At 39.4% G+C, this 16,469-nt stretch overlaps 1 protein-coding gene across 4 annotated transcripts in view; it reads left to right on the top strand.

Annotated features, from left to right (window-relative positions):
- Nucleotides 1–16,469, top strand: part of LOC137119080 (A disintegrin and metalloproteinase with thrombospondin motifs 7) — a 61,833-nt gene that overhangs the window by 11,763 nt on the left and 33,601 nt on the right. For 3 of the 4 annotated variants that reach the window (XM_067495819.1, XM_067495817.1, XM_067495818.1), the window contains 4 exons: nucleotides 3,768–3,851; nucleotides 6,510–6,634; nucleotides 11,510–11,659; nucleotides 14,344–14,487. In XM_067495819.1, the coding sequence (XP_067351920.1) occupies nucleotides 3,768–3,851; nucleotides 6,510–6,634; nucleotides 11,510–11,659; nucleotides 14,344–14,487 (503 nt within the window). Of the gene's footprint in view, nucleotides 1–3,767; nucleotides 3,852–4,159; nucleotides 6,230–6,509; nucleotides 6,635–11,509; nucleotides 11,660–14,343; nucleotides 14,488–16,469 lie in introns of those variants that run through there. The other variant, XM_067495820.1, reaches the window with a different exon arrangement.

Here is a 16,469-nt window from a genome sequence, read left to right as displayed (position 1 = left end):
AATATTGAACCCATATGCCATACAAAACAAAATGTAAAAACAACATGCTGAATCTCATGCTTTCTTACTTATCTTTAACTTTATATTCTGTTTTCAGACAAAAGAAATTTGTTTATTTACTCATCCAAATCAAAAAAGTGTTTTACAAATTAAGTTGCAGAATCTAACCAGTTTCTGTGGCAACAAGGAGAGCTCAGGGCAACTTATGAAATCCTCTGCAAATAGATACTGCACATGTTAATAAAGAAAACAGCTATTTTTTGTTATGGTTATTAGGATAAACTGAACATTACATAATATATAATATAATAGTTTAATATATTTTTTAAATTTAAATAAATGCTAAAAATAATGTAATAGAGGTCTGAAGAAGATGGGGCCATGATTTCAAGGCATATGGATGGGGTACGGGTCATATGTGTAAAAACACCCATAGATGATTAATAGCAAGGTTATAGAACATTTTGAGTCTGACCCCACATATTCCCAGGTCTACGTGTATGTTGAACACCCACATATTCAAATAGACACACTCATTAGGCTTATAACCCCTCTGATCCAACTCACAACAGGCCAGACCTATTAACAGATGCAAACAAATTACACAGCAGGGATTTTTGGTTGATGAGACATTGTGAGATCCCTGCAGAACTCACTTTAATGCTGGCTCTGAGACCTGATATTGTGGCTTGCAATGGAAGGGGGAAGGTTTAGTGGCAGTGGTAGTGGGTGACAGTGATCAATATTGCTTGGTTTATTTTAAGGTTTAAGAAATAAACACAGGTTTAATTTTACGGTTCTTCATGAAAGCTATATTAGATTCTAACCACCACCATGGTCTATGACATGATGTTTAAACATCTCATGATGTTTTGGATGATACTGCTGTGTGAGGCTAAAGGCAGCATCAGTTTTTCCAGCATTTTCAGGTAACACAATATTTTATAAATCATGACTACCAAGCCTTTCACAATAAAGAGTATTACTTCTTTTTACTTAGGGGGTTAGGTAAACTGACTCCTAGTCTGTTATTGGTTAGCACATAAGTAGATTTTCTGCATAAAAAAGCCATATCTGCTCTGGTGAGGCTGTAGAAGGTGTTTAAACTGCTATCACAAGACAGGATATCAAGAAAGGGAATTCACTGACAGAGAAGTCCATGGATCAACTGACCTAGCAGATAATAATACATCGAGGAAGCAGCCATTATTCCCCACATCCTCTCTTGATTATTATTTTTTTAGTCCTCTATATTCCAGCTTTGAAATTTAAAGCCCCAAACTATTTGTGTGGGTTTGAGATTTGTGAAAACAATCTCCCGTGACATGAAAGGAAACAACCTCTTATCCATGTCCAAACAATAAGGACTAGCATCATCTTCCTCAGCTGCCGGCTGCTCCATTGTCTTGAAGTTGTAAACCTCAGAAGCGATTCATATTCTGCTTGTCTGTTTTAACAGCCGGACACTCACCTTAGTAGAGAGAAGCATGATGCCATTTCATAAAAATAGCTCTTAATATTCATTCACACGGGGATCTAATGGTAAAGTATCATATTTATTTTGACTGTGTGTTAACAAACAGTCAGACTGTATGGACGCACACTAAAGACAAAAGCAATGGGAAATAATAAACACAATTTAACCCTTGGGATTAGGTGAAAATGCACAGTACGTGGCTTGTGAGGAAGCATGAAATCAACAGCACATTGTTGGGGAAAAAAGTCCATGAGCTTTAAATAGCTGGAGCTCTGTTTTTCGTCACAAGATAAACAACTGAGAAAATGGCTAAATATAAATGTAAAGCATATTGTTACTTATGAGCTTTTACAAATTATGCAAAGTTGCTTCAGTTACAAGACCACAAATATGTATAACTAAGCACTACCATGACAAATATGTATAATATGTATATGCACCTTAAAATAGAAGAGCTGTAAACACAGTTTAGATGAATATGTAGCAAAGAATGTCTGTGTAAAGCACCTCAGTTACACAACCTGTACACATGGTCTAGTGTGTTGATGTTTGAAAAGTACAGAGAAGGGTAAGACTAGGGTGGGGAAAAAACTGAATAACTAGGCAGGATTATGTAGCTGGTTTGTGGAAAATCATCCAGTATTGTCTGACAAAACTATGCACCTGCAGGAACTGGTTTGACCACCTTTTGCAGCCAGAACTTGAACTAAACTACAACTAAATGTTTCTGTTTATCAAACCTGTGCATTGGCTTGGAAAGATTTTATGCCATTCATTTTACAGAACAGGTTCAAAGCATGGATGTTTGTTGGCTGTTAGATGGCTGTGACTCAGCCATTAGAATACATTATAATTTTTCCACTTCAACCTTTCATAACCCACTTTTCACATATTTTCCTGTAGAATTCTCTTATACAACCCAGAATTCACAGACCCATAAATGGTGCCAAGCTTTTCGGATTCAGAGGCAGCAAAGCAAACCCAAATAATAATACCTCTACTACAATTTTACACAGATGGAAAAAGGTTGTTATGCTTGAATCCTATCATTCAATAGGCCTTCATTCCAGCCAGAAATTTCTGCTTTATTCTCATCCACCAAGAAAACATTCTCCCAGTCTTATAGGCCTTTTGCAAACTGTAGTTCTGTATTCTTTTTGGAGACTGATGGTTTCCTCTTTTCAACTCTGCCATGCACACCATTGTTGTTCAATGTTCCTCTAATGGTAGACGGATGAACATAGCCACTGGGAGGGGGTGGGATGTTGAATGTATCCTATTTTTACACAACCTGCCTGACTGTTGACTAGTGAAATCCAAACTTTTTGTACCCCCTTCCAGCCTGATGAGCATCAAAATTTAACAATTTCCTTTGTTTGAGCTCTGACACTGTATAAGTTTAAAAATTAAAGGGATGGACGGCCAGACTCAAATCTGATGGTCTTGTTACTGATTGAAACCCCACAGTCTAATACCCTCTTTATATGAGCCGATAATCGGTTCTCATACTTTTTCCCTCAAGAAAATTTAAGATTGGATCAGTTCTCCCCTCTGCACACAATGTGACATTTTGCTTTCTATGGGGCTGTGTAGCCACAAACTGTTCAAAGTAGCCATGCTGACCTTGGTCCTCCATGACAGCATTAAGACCATCAGTATTAATGTTGTGGCTTTTTGTGGTCTGTATATTGTCACCTGAAGTCATCAGGTCACATAACACCTCAGTGTACACTATATTGGATGTAACATCTCTTTGTGCTGCATACGAGTACAGTGATGTAAGTCTCTAGTTTTGGCCATCAAGGGTCTTGTACACCTTTAAATTGCTGAGTTGTGTATTGAGATGTGTTGAACATGATACAAATCAGGGAAGTCAAAATCTGGTGCATTTCTATTAAAATATAAACTAGAATTTCCAGATTACAGTTATACCTCTGCGAACCAGATTTGCAAACCAGATATCACGATCACAAGACTGATATGAGGTCACACAGACCTTGACTTTTTACTTCCAAAATCTAATCAGGTTATCCTTAAGCCCAAGTGAAGGTTTGAAAATGTTGCTTCCTTCAAGGCATTCCTGTTGCAGTAGATTTATTTTGTGACATATTTCAAAGTTTCCACTGCATGACTCACAGTAGCTGCTAGCCTTGGTCTCCCGCAATCATGGTCACAGTATGGTAAATGCTTATTATGTAGAGCAAATTATACATCTGCACACTCTATATTTTAGTGACAATAGGATTAATCCTTTCAACTTCATATCTTTAATGACTTTATTTATTTTCAGGTGGCAGGTGTGTTTCAAGATGCCAGTATTGGAAACGCAATCAACATTGCAGTTGTTCGACTCATTCTACTTGAGAAAGATGAGGTAAAACTTTGCCTTCGTCACTCATTCCTACAGATGTGTTACCAATGTAATGGAAAGGGCACTTACAGCTGCACTGCAACTTTTCTGCACGCTTTGAGCTATTTTAAGTAATCTCTTATTATTTAAGTGATAATAAGAGAATCATTTTTTTTCTTATTGCTGGTCGATGAAGATTCTCAGTCAACCAGGTATGTTATGTGGAAGTTCAGTCATATCAACTGGACTTCTTTCCTCTTATTTGGAAACAATTGACTAACAAAACATAAAAGCAGAGAATAAATGTCTTTTATTACCATTATATTTTCCATGAACTGCCTTGGCATGTAATATTTTTTCATTCGTTTTTGGTATTTTGGATATCAAATACTTGCTAGAATACAGTTTACGTAGTATGTATAATGTTGCCAGTTAAAACACTGTATATAAACATTTCTTTACGAATTTAAAACAATATTCTGTGTATGTAAAACTACATTAGAAAAAAAAATGAACAGTGACTAAAATGAACTGTGACTGTCAGTTCTCTGTCCAGTGGGTGTTCTGTGAATGAATCTAGAACTCAATGTTTGCATAACCAAACTGACTCATCTCAAGGTTATTCTTGTTCAACATAATTTCCTTTGTGTTGTTGGCAGCACTCCATTCATATCAGATAGACCTTAAATTATACCTGTATTTTCCTTTTGCATAATTAGATTTGCGAATGAAGCAAATAAACAAAACTAGTTAATATGTGCATAACCTACTGATAGTACTGTGCCAAAACTGGCTAAAAAAGATATGCTTATATACATCACTTGTAATTCTGATCCTTTTTACATTTACATGGACTCAAGTAGCTAGATTACAGTCGCCTTTCTCTGGAAAGCTGATTTCTTGAATGTCTTGTAAATGTGAAACTTGGTTTCCATAATCGAGGAAGGGGATTTTCCAGGGTAGATTTCTCCTGGATAATGCAGACTTCTGTGGCATGTATTCATGTACCAAGATACTGAGAGATAATTAATGGACTTGCTGCCTTTGTCTTGCATCAAAGTCCGCTTAAAGTTCAACTAAAATTTAAACTCCAAGTGCTTTAAACAAGTGCTGAAAAAGTTACTTTCCACTGCAGATATATTTTATTCAGTGAGTTTATGCTGTGTGTCTGCTGTATTTCCCTTCCCCCCAGCAGCTATGTCTGACTGCAGGAGTGAAAAATAACTTTTAAATATGATAAAATAAAATTGTAGCACAATTATTGATAAGTAGGTTGTGGGCTCGCATCCCCAAGCAACCATGGCCTTTGTGTGTGGAGTTTGCATGTTCTCCCTGTATTTGCATGGGCTTCCTCCGGGTTTTCTCAGTCCAAGGACATGTATGTTAGGTAAATGGTGACTCTAAAGTGCCAGTAGGTGTGAATGTGGGTGTGAATGGTTATATATAGGTTGTATATAATTTTATTATATTATTATTATCTAATCTTATCTGAATGACAGAATACATGTGTGTGAATGAGGGCGACCCAAGTGTAGTGGTGAGGTTACAGGGAGCAGAAGTGAAGAAGGTGCAGGACTTTAAGTACTTAGGGTCAACGGTTCAGAGTAACATAGAGAAAAGAGGTGAAGAGGAGAGTGCAAGCAGGTTAGAACGGGTGGAGAAAAGTGTCAGGTGTGTTGTGTGATAAAAGAGTATCAGTAAGAATGAAAGGAAAGGTGTTCAAGACCAGCGATGTTGTTTGGCTTAGAGACAGTGGCACTGAAGAAAAGCTGGAGGTAGCAGAGCTTAAGATGTTGAAGTTTTCTTTGGGAGTGATGAGGATGAACAGGATCAGGAATGAAGACATCAGAGGGACAGCTCATGTTAGATGTTTTGGAGATAAAGTCAGAGAGGCCAAATTGAGGTGGTTTGGACATGTTCAGAGAAGAGATGGTGAATATATCGGTAGAAGGATGCTGAGGTTGAAGCTGCCAGGCAGGAAGTCTAGAGGAAGACCAAAGAGGAGATTTATGGATGTAGTGAGAGAGGACATGAAGTTAGTTGGTTTGAGAAAAGAGGATGCAGAGGACAGGGTTAGATGGAGGCACATGATTCGCTGTGGCGAGGCCTGAAAGAGAACAGCCGAAAGGAAAAGAAGAAGAATTTCATCTGATACAATAGGAGTCTTCTCAAACCACTGTTTTCAAATTCCTTATCCAGTGTTCATTTATTGTTTATACAATTTAAAAGTTATTTCTGTTTGTAAATTATTAATCATACTGAATCAACTATTAATAGATGGACTTATTTTATGTCACTAAAAGCAGAACCTCACTCTTCTCCTCTCCTATATTTCCTGTTCTGGGCAATTATCAACGCGAGAAATGGGGTACACAGAATTTGGTAAATCCGTGTTCTCAAAGGTAAAAAATAAAACACTGTGACATATCCTTTTATACTTATTTTTGTCTGAATGACTGTTATTGGGGCACAGTAAAAGGCTTATTGATTCATGAAAATAGTGTTTCTGCAATTTAGCTGAACCTAAAGCTATTATTTTTTAGCCTGTTCCATCAAAGAGGACCTATATTTTCACCTTGTCATGCACTGGTAATGGCCTTTTGGACACTTATAGCTGCAAATTTTTTTTACCAATTTACTGTTTGCTCTTTTCTTTTCATTTCAATGTGACATGCATAACAGGGTGACTTAAAAATTACACATCATGCTGACAACAGTTTGAACAGCTTTTGTAAGTGGCAGAAGAAACTCAACATTAAAGGAGATGAACACCCGCTGCACCATGATGTAGCCGTTCTGCTCACCAGGTAAGTAAAACGTCAATTCCCCGGGCTCTCTTTCTGCCTCTGCCACACATTGGCACATCTCTAAGGAGTCAATTTGTAATTCGTACTAATCTTGTCATATCAGAGCAGTAATTATTTTACAGATATTCTTTTTTTTGGTGCATGCAGCTCTATCAGAAACATCTTTATTTTCCATTAATATCTTCTTCTTCTTCTTTTCCTTTCGGCTGCTCCCTTTCAGGGGTCGCCACAGCGAATCATGTGCCTCCATCTAACTCTGTCCTCTGCATCCTCTTCACTCACACCAACTAACTTCATGTCCTCCCTCACTACATCCATAAATCTCCTCTTTGGTCTTCCTCTAGACCTCCTGCCTGGCAGCTCCAACCTCAGCATCCTTCTACCGATATATTCACAGTTTCTCCTCTGAACATGTCCAAACCACCTCAATCTGGCCTCTCTGACTTTATCTCCAAAACATCTAACATGAGCTGTCCCTCTGATGTACTCATTCCTGATCCTGTCCATCCTCGTCACTCCCAAAGAGAACCTCAACATCTTAAGCTCTGCAACCTCCAGCTCTGCCTCCTGTCTTTTCTTCAGTGCAACAGTCTCTAAGCCGAACAACATTGCTGGTCTCACCACCGTCTTGAACACCTTTCCTTTCATTCTCGCTGATACTCTTTTATCACACAACACACCTGACACTTTTCTCCACCCGTTCCAACCTGCCTGCACTCGCCTCTTCACCTCTTTTCCACACTCACCGTTGCTCTGAACCGTTGACCCTAAATACTTAAAGTCCTGCACCTTCTTCACCTCTGCTCCCTGTAACCTCACCGTTCCACCTGGGTCCCTCTCATTCACACACATGTATTCTGTCTTGCTGCGGCTAAGCTTCATTCCTCTGTTTTCCAGAGCAGACCTCCACTTCTCTAGATTTTCCTCCACCTGCTCCCTGCTCTCACTACAAATAACAATGTCATCTGCAAACATCATAGTCCAGGGAGATTCTTGTCTAACCTCATCTGTCAGTCTGTCCATCACCAGAGCAAACAAGAAGGGGCTCAAAGCCGATCCTTGATGCAGACCCACCTCCACCTTGAACTCCTCTGTCACACCTACAGCACACCTCACCACTGTCTTACAGCTCTCATACATGTCCTGCACCACTCTAACATACTTCTCTGCCACTCCAGACGTCCTCATACAATACCACAGCTCCTCTCTCGGCACCCTGTCATACGCTTTTTCTAAATCTACGAAGACACAATGCAACTCCCTATGACCCTCTCTGTACTTCTCCATCAGCGTCCTCAAAGCAAATACTGCATCTGTTGTACTCTTTCTAGGCATGAAACCATATTGCTGCTCACAAATGTTCACCTCTGCCCTTAGCCGAGCTTCCACTACTCTTTCCCACAACTTCATTGTGTGACTCATCAGCTTTATTCCTCTGTAGTTGCCACAGCTCTGCGCATCTCCCTTGTTCTTAAAAATTGGTACCAGTACACTTTTCCTCCAGTCCTCTGGCATCCTCTCACTCTCCAAGATCTTGTTAAACAAACTAGTCAAAAACTCTACTGCCACCTCTCCTAGACACTTCCATACCTCCACAGGTATGTCATCAGGACCAACTGCCTTTCCACTCTTCATCCTCTTCAATGTCCTCCTCACTTCACTCTTACTAATCTTTGCTACTTCCTGCTTCACAACAGTCACCTCTTCTACTCTTCGTTCCCTTTCATTTTCCTCGTTCATCAACTCTTCAAAGTACTCCTTCCATCTTCCCATCACACTACTGGCACCTGTCAATACATTTCCATCCTTATCTTTAATCACCCTAACCTGCTGCACATCCTTTCCATCTCTATCTCTTTGTCTGGCCAACCTGTACAAATCCACCTCTCCCTCTTTAGTGTCCAACCTAGCATACAAGTCCTCATATGCTCTTTGTTTGGCCTTTGCCACCTCTATCTTCACCTTACGCTGTATCTCCCTGTACTCCTGTCTACTCTCTTCAGTCCTTTCAGTGTCCCACTTCTTCTTAGCTAACCTCTTTCTCTGTATACACTCCTGAACTGCCTCGTTCCACCACCAAGTCTCCTTGTCCGCTTTCCTCTTTCCAGATGACACACCGAGTACCCTCCTACCTGTCTCCCTGATCAAATTAGCTGTAGTAGTCCAGTCATCTGGAAGCACCTCCAAACCACCCAGAGTCTGTCTCAGCTCCTCCCTGAAAACTAAACGACATTCTTCCTTTTTCAACTTCCACCACTTCGTCCTCTGCTCTGCCTTAGTCCTCCTTATCTTCCTCACCACCAGCATCATTTTGCACACCACCATCCTGTGTTGTCTGGCTACACTCTCCCCTACCAATGCTTTACAGTCACTGATCTCTTTCAGATTACAACGTCTACATAAGATGTAGTCTACCTGAGTGCTTCTCCCTCCGCTCTTGTACGTCACCCTATGTTCCTGCCTCTTCTGAAAGAAAGTGTTTACTACAGCCATTTCCATTCTCTTTGCAAAGTCAACCACCATCTGACCTTCTGCGTTCCTGTCCTGAACACCAAACCTGCCCATAACAGTCTCATCACCTCTGTTCCCTTCACCTACATGCCCATTGAAATCTGCACCAATGACAACTCTCTCACCTCTGGGGATGCTCTGCATCACTTCATCTAACTCACTCCAGAATTTCTCCTTCTCTTCTAACTCACATCCTACCTGTGGGGCATAACCACTCACAACATTGAACATCACCCCTTCAACTTCCAGCTTCAGGCTCATCAACCTGTCTGATACTCTTTTCACCTCTAGAACATTCCTCACAAAATCCTCTTTCAATATAACTCCTACTCCATTTCTCTTCCTATCTGACCCATGGTAAAACAACTTGAACCCTGCTCCTAAGCTTCTAGCCTTGCTACCTTTCCACCTGGTCTCCTGGACACACAGTATGTCCACCTTCCTTCTCTGCATCATGTCGATCAACTCCCTAGCCTTCCCTGTCATAGTACCAACATTCAAAGTCCCTACTGTCAGTCCTACATTCTTAGCTTTCCTCTTCTCTCTCTGCCTACGAACACACCTTCCTCCTCTTCTTCTTCGTCTTCGACCAACAGTAGTCCAATTTCCACCGGTACCCTGTAGGTCAACAGCACCGGTGGCGGTCGTTGTTAACCCGGGCCCCGACCGATCCGGTATGGAAGCCTTTGTCACGATTCGCATGTTTGATTTGGCATGTGTTTTACGTCGGATGCCCTTCCTGCCACAACCCTCTGCATTTATCCAGACTTGGGACTGGCACAAGAAGACACTGGCTTGTGCCCCCTTGCGGTTGCATTTTTATTTTCCATTAATATAAGTTAGCAAAATAATCATATGAGATGCAGTTTATTTACACACTAAAATGTAAATACATTAACTCAGGTGATCAACAGCGAAATAATAAAAAAAAATAAACACTAAATGAGAAGTCTGTATGTTTATGGACATGTATCTATTTTTTTTAACATTGTCCTTAACTTACTTTTGAGGACTGGGAAGAGATTGATAGGAAGCATCTGTCAGTATGGACACGGTGAGGAGAAACTCATAAATGAGTCAATGAAGAAATAGAGAAAAAGATCAGATTAAGATGGTGAAAGATGAGAAGCTAGAAATGGGTGCGATGGAAGATCAAGTGGAGTGGAATTTACAATAGGATGTCATGTCAGGGACAAAAGACCAAAACAACAAATATGATCTACTGCTTTTTTGCCAGCTTATTTCACTTGCTTCTTTTTGATGAATTTCTTATACCTGTTTCTTCAACTTTTTGTTGTCATCAGCCACCCTTAATACATAACCTCCGATACCCTTCATGCTTGCTCTGACCCATTCTTCCTCCCTGGCTGACACATTGTCTGTCATCTCATGTCTCTTCTCTGCAGAAACAAATGTAGACATTGTTGCTGCCATTGTTTCTTTTTATTATTTACTTATTATTTTTATTACTTACTTTATTATTTCCACTTATATTTCATTATGAAGCGGTTTCTGCTATATCAGCTACCCTCATTGATACACATGGAAATCACAGAAACATGTGTCAGTATGATCTAGTACAGTTTAACCACATTATGAATGAACACCTGGACTTTATAACCACCTGCGGACTCAGGCTGCCTGAGGGGCAGGGGTGAAAAAAATTTAAAGGGCACCTGATATCAGCTCTAAATAAGGATGTGTGAGAAGCTAGAAGGCTACTTTACTTTACTTTATCATGTTTGCCCTACTGTGAGGGAACCTTATAGCACTGTATCACATTTTTACACTTTAGGGAAACTCAGAGTCCACTTTATGCCCTTTCTTTGTATTTAAGGTTGGTGCCAAAAGGGGGTGGTGGGGTGGGGTGGAATAAGTCACCTGTGGTTATAATCTTGAGCGTTTTTATGGATTTATAACTTCAAACACATTTCCCTCCAAATCAGCCTCACATATTTGTTATACATACAGATCTCTTTGATTATTCCATATGCAGCTTTAAATATTGAGTATCATTGCAGTTCATACTGTAGTTATTGATAAAGAATTAGAATACCCCATGTGGAAGCATGAAAGTCTGCACATTAATTTGAATTAATCCTCTAAAGTGACATTTCAATGATATGTAAAGAACTAACAGATTCACTAACAGGTCTTCATTGTCATGACTTACTGCTGTTAGTATGGCCATGAAACACAGTATACACACTCACTGGCCACTTTATTGGGTACAAATAAACAAATGATTTATTTGTACCTAATAAATCAAATCAAATTCAATAATTAGTGATTTATCAATGCTTCATTTCTTCATGTTCTGTTTCAGCAAATATCTGTCCAATCCTCCATCTTCACTTTTCACAGGAAGGACATATGTTCTGCCATCAACATGCCCTGCGAGACTCTGGGTTTGTCCCACGTGGCAGGGATGTGTCAGCCACATCGCAGTTGCAGCATTAGTGAAGACACAGGTCTCCCACTAGCCTTCACTGTAGCACATGAGCTGGGACACAAGTAAGGTTTTAGCACGAACACATACATAAACATATGTAAATAATAATACTCTTCAATAATGCTTTACAGTGTCAATTATAAGTTTTCAGAATAACAGAAAAGCGCTTTCACATCAAGTTGAAAATTAATCCAAATTAATGTATAGAAGTCAAAATATGTTATTATTGAATGAAGATCACCGGAGTGCAGTGAATGTGTCAAAGGATTGTAGTATACATTTACTAGCCATTTTTGTACACCTGTTGTACTGCCTAAAAGCGAAAGTACCTAATCAGCCAGTCAGATAGCAGCAACTCACTTCATTTAGACATGCAGACATGGTCAAGACAATCTACTGAAGTTTAATCCAAGCATCAGAATGAGGACAAAAGGAGACTTTGATTGTGGCATGGGTATTGGTGCCAGACAGGCTGGTCTGAGTATTTCAGAAACTGCTCATCTACTGGGACTTTCACACACAGCTATCTCTAGGGTTTACAGAGAATGGTCTGAAAAGGATAAATAACCAATTCTCCCCCCAATAAAAGCCTTGTTGATGGCAGAGGTCAGAGGTGAATGGCCAAACTGGATTTAGCTGATAGAAAGGCATCATTTCATAGCTAGTCTTGATTTCTGCTGCAACATTCAAATGGCTGGGTCAGAATTTGGAGTAAACAATGTGAAAGCATGGATCCATCCTGCATTGTATTACTGTTTCAGGGTGGTTGTGGTGTTGTAAGGGTGTGGGGGATATTTTCTTGCCACTCTTTGGGCACTTTAGCACTGTTTGAGCACTGTTTAAATGCCACAGCCCACCTGTCATTGTATCAAGTCTTGTTGCTGACTGTCCGTTTTTGACCCCAGTGTAGCATGGTGTACCTAATAAGTGGCCAGTAAGTGTAAGAACACTGGTTTTTGAAAGGTCCAGTTATTGGTGAGTCGGTATATTCACCAAAACCTACAACATCAAAACAAAAGAACACTCAAAGCCAAATTCAAAGGGTGGCAAATTCAAATACTTATATACTTGTGTGCAGGGCTTCATATCAGCTTTTTTTGCTCAACAGCCACTGCGGCTAGGGGTTCTTAGTTAGTAACCCCTTAGTTCTTAGGGGTTACTAGTTAATCAATAATTTCACTGACCACAGTTTTGAGATACTTTAAAATTGCTTGTCCCAACCACAAATAAACCCTTCTCCTGTTCACTGTTGTACATGTTGCAATAGATGCTGCATGCCTTTATCCAGGGGGTGGTGAGGTGGGCTCTGTCCTTAAATTGCCTGAACACGTTACATGTTGCTTTGTAAAAAAAACATTTATGACCTACACTTTGTGATGTCCTTGAATGCACCCCACCTGTGAGAAGCAACTTTTGACAGAAGCAGAATCCGTGTTAGGATAAAAGGAAATTATCCATTTACAGTCCAGTTACAACAAGAAGATAAGAAATGTCCTCTTCAATTACAGTACCATCCTAAGTTTAAGGTGCAGAGAAATCTGCATCTGTCAAACAGCATTTGGCTCTGCTAGTACCATATCAAGGTCTGCAAAAATGCATCCTTATGTCATAAAAGTAGTCAATCACATGTATTGTGATAGGCCTATCTCCAGGTTTTGTTAAATGTTATTTTAATGCCCTACATATCTCCTCTGGTTCACACCATGTTGTCCACAGAACGTCTTTACAGTATCACAGTTTATAACAGTTAAACCCTTTGTTTTTTAAATGACGGGTCCTTGATTTCAGACACAAGTAGACACAGGCAGGCTTCAATCTTCAGGCCATCAGTGTTTGTGGCTGATTTGGCTTTTGCTAACACATTGCATCAGCTGCAGGAAACCAAACAAATTGTAGGACAACTGGGTTGAAAAATCACTCCTGTAAAGTACCTTTTAATGTTCACAGTTCAAATAAAAAACCCTGTGTAAGGACTTAACGGATGTAGATGGTAATAAGGACAGTGTGATGTTTTCTGTTTCCTGGTTTTAACTGTTTGCTTCATCTTTGATGTCACAAAAGGCCTTTAAGAAGAGCACTAAAGAGGCGCTGACCTTGTGCTGTTGATGTAGCATTTAGCATTTCACAAGGTTTCAGTTGTAACATTGATCATGTCATTCATTCTGTTTACAATGTCAAATTAGTTTGCATGTTGTTTTATTCTTGGTCAAATTTTACTTTAGTTAAAAATATTGGATCAAATTTTTAATCATGTTAATGTAATCATAATTTTAATATAGGACTGCTGAAGACGTGTTGCCTTAAAATGTTCTCGCTTAAAAATAAAAATAATGATTTTTTTTAATTACATATTTTCAACCAGCATCTAGCAGCCATTCATAGAAATGCTTCTCACTGCAGTTGTCATTCATGTTGCTGAGCCTCCTATTCTTTAAGAGCATGAATTATACACAAAGCCACTGCAGTCTTTCAGGAAGCAGATGTTGAACATAATGAATGGTCTGCAATTAAAAGAGAAGTCTAAAGCTCATGTGTTTTAAAATGGTTTGTTTACCTTCTTTTACTGCAAAGAATTTGTGGGTTACCACCACAAAATTAAGTTAAATGTTGGTGTATACTGACTCACTAAGCATGTGCACAATATGCAGTGCTTGCACATGTTTCCTTTTGTTGTTGCACTCTGTAGATTTAACTTCTGCCCAGTCACTTTAATCGACCCTCTGTGGGATTTGCTTCTGTGTCACAGCTTTGGGATTCAGCATGATGGCTACGGTAATGACTGTGAACCCATTGGGAAACAACCTTTCGTCATGTCTCCACAGCTCCTGTACAGCACCTTCCTACCCAGGTGGTCACGCTGCAGTCGGCAGTATATCACCGGCTTCCTAGAGTGAGTGCCACATATCGTCAATGTCTACACTTGACGCTGGTGTTTATTCTCCTGCTTTTTAAGCTGCTGTGGACTGTTTTAGTGTAGCGATCTGTTCTACACATGCATAAGAAACAGAGAGGCTTGAAAAAAGTCTATTTTCCACTACTCTACATGATGACACTAGAGATGCGCCGAACTTTTTTCTGTGATCCAGCTCAGGGTATCTGCTGGTGTTCGGTATTCTCAAGTGCTCTCTTTGCTTTTTCCTAAACTGAAATAAATAATAAACAGAAACATTATCAGTGGATGCGCACTGTACTGTTTTCTCCATATAAGTATGTTAAATAATATATGCACATTTATATTGTTTTATTAGTTTACATGAAACTTTGTTTAACTCACGGCCCAAGACTATAGATAAAAATTTCTGTCTTCCAAGATAACTTTGGGCTATGTGCAAGTCTGAGTTTCAAAGAGTGTCAACCAACTAGGTTTTTATAAATACACCTAACATACACAATTCCTGCTGTAGGATTACTGCTGCTGTGTTCACATATACACCTTATAATCAGCACTAAGCTGCTGTTATCAACAGTGTTCATAGATGAAGCAGCTAGCCTTGTCCTCAGTATGCTTTTACACCTCGTCGCTTAACCATTCTACCTGTTCATACTGTAATTTATAAAATATAAAATGCCCTTGCCTGCTCCCTTTGAATTATAAAGCATTGTTAACCATGTAGTAAAATATATTTAGTCGATGCAGTTTTTCAAACCGATCAGACTTAAATTACTGCATTTAATCACCATTCAGAATTCACAAAGCAGCAACTACATTTTTTTCATAGCGTGGTGAAAAAAACCTAATGATTTAGGGGGGTTGTTTATGTTAGTTACTGTATGTAATGGTTGAGTTTTTAACGATCATGTTAAGTCTTTCACTCAAAGACATCCCACTTTATTCTTCTCTATCTTGCGTCGTGATTATGGCTTCAACAAGACGTGGTTAAATGTCTGAAATATTTCACTATAGTTGCCCCAGTTATTCAGCTCTGTGCATCTGGAATGCATTTAGTGGGTGTTGGGCTAATTGACACCATTGTAGCTGCTTGACTCTACTGTGGAAAAAAGGGCTGAAGGGCAATGTTTACACTTGTGGGAGTTAATCACACAAGGACCACTTTGTGTGTGTGTGTGTGTGTGTGTGTGTGTGTGTGTGTGTGTCTGTGGGAGACAGAGCTGTTTCAGCATTTAAAAGCAAAGCATTTTCCTCATGGATTCAAAGACACAAACATTTTCAGGAAAAATTAACTGGCCCAACACTAACATGTTTAGCAGGTTAGTGTGTTATCCTAGGGGTGTGCTCAAGTCACAGCTGTTTGTTGAATCACATTTTAAAAGAGATTTGTGATGAATTAAAATGTTTGACAAGTTGAAAATGTTACTTGCTGGTGGCATTATAAGATGAAATGCATAAAACATTAAATTACCCTCTGTGCACTTTGAATAGCTGTTTAACATTTCATAGCAATTACTGTGGTTGAGATGTCTCACAAATATTTAGAGTCTTAAGCTGTAGTCTGCTACGCTGTGTCTCCACATTCCAGCCACGTTTCTTAGTTGTATATGTCATGCACGGCTGACCGAACAAACATTTTTCTATTTTAATAAATCCATCAGTGACGTATTTAAATTTCTCCTAGTGTATGGATGAGGTTACAAAGACACAAGCTATACTGGAGTCCCACAATAATGGAATTTTGGAGTGTATTAAAAGTGACCTGACTAAGGCAGGATGCCCAAAGAAAGGAAAATAGATAATTTAAGCCTGATATCTGTTCCCACCCACCTCCCTCACAGCTTGTGTGCACCTGTTTTTGTCTTCTTGCTTCTCTTTCCTGTCATTGACATCTACATCCAGCGAGTCATTTCAATACTGCCAAATCTGCATTTATCATTTTCTTCACATGACTTGACTGCTGCTTTTTGTCTTCGCCTCTC

This window comes from Channa argus, chromosome 2 (assembly GCF_033026475.1).
Source record: "Channa argus isolate prfri chromosome 2, Channa argus male v1.0, whole genome shotgun sequence".
In the NCBI taxonomy this organism is placed as follows: domain Eukaryota; kingdom Metazoa; phylum Chordata; class Actinopteri; order Anabantiformes; family Channidae; genus Channa; species Channa argus.
This window is presented reverse-complemented; position numbering and strand designations above follow the sequence as displayed.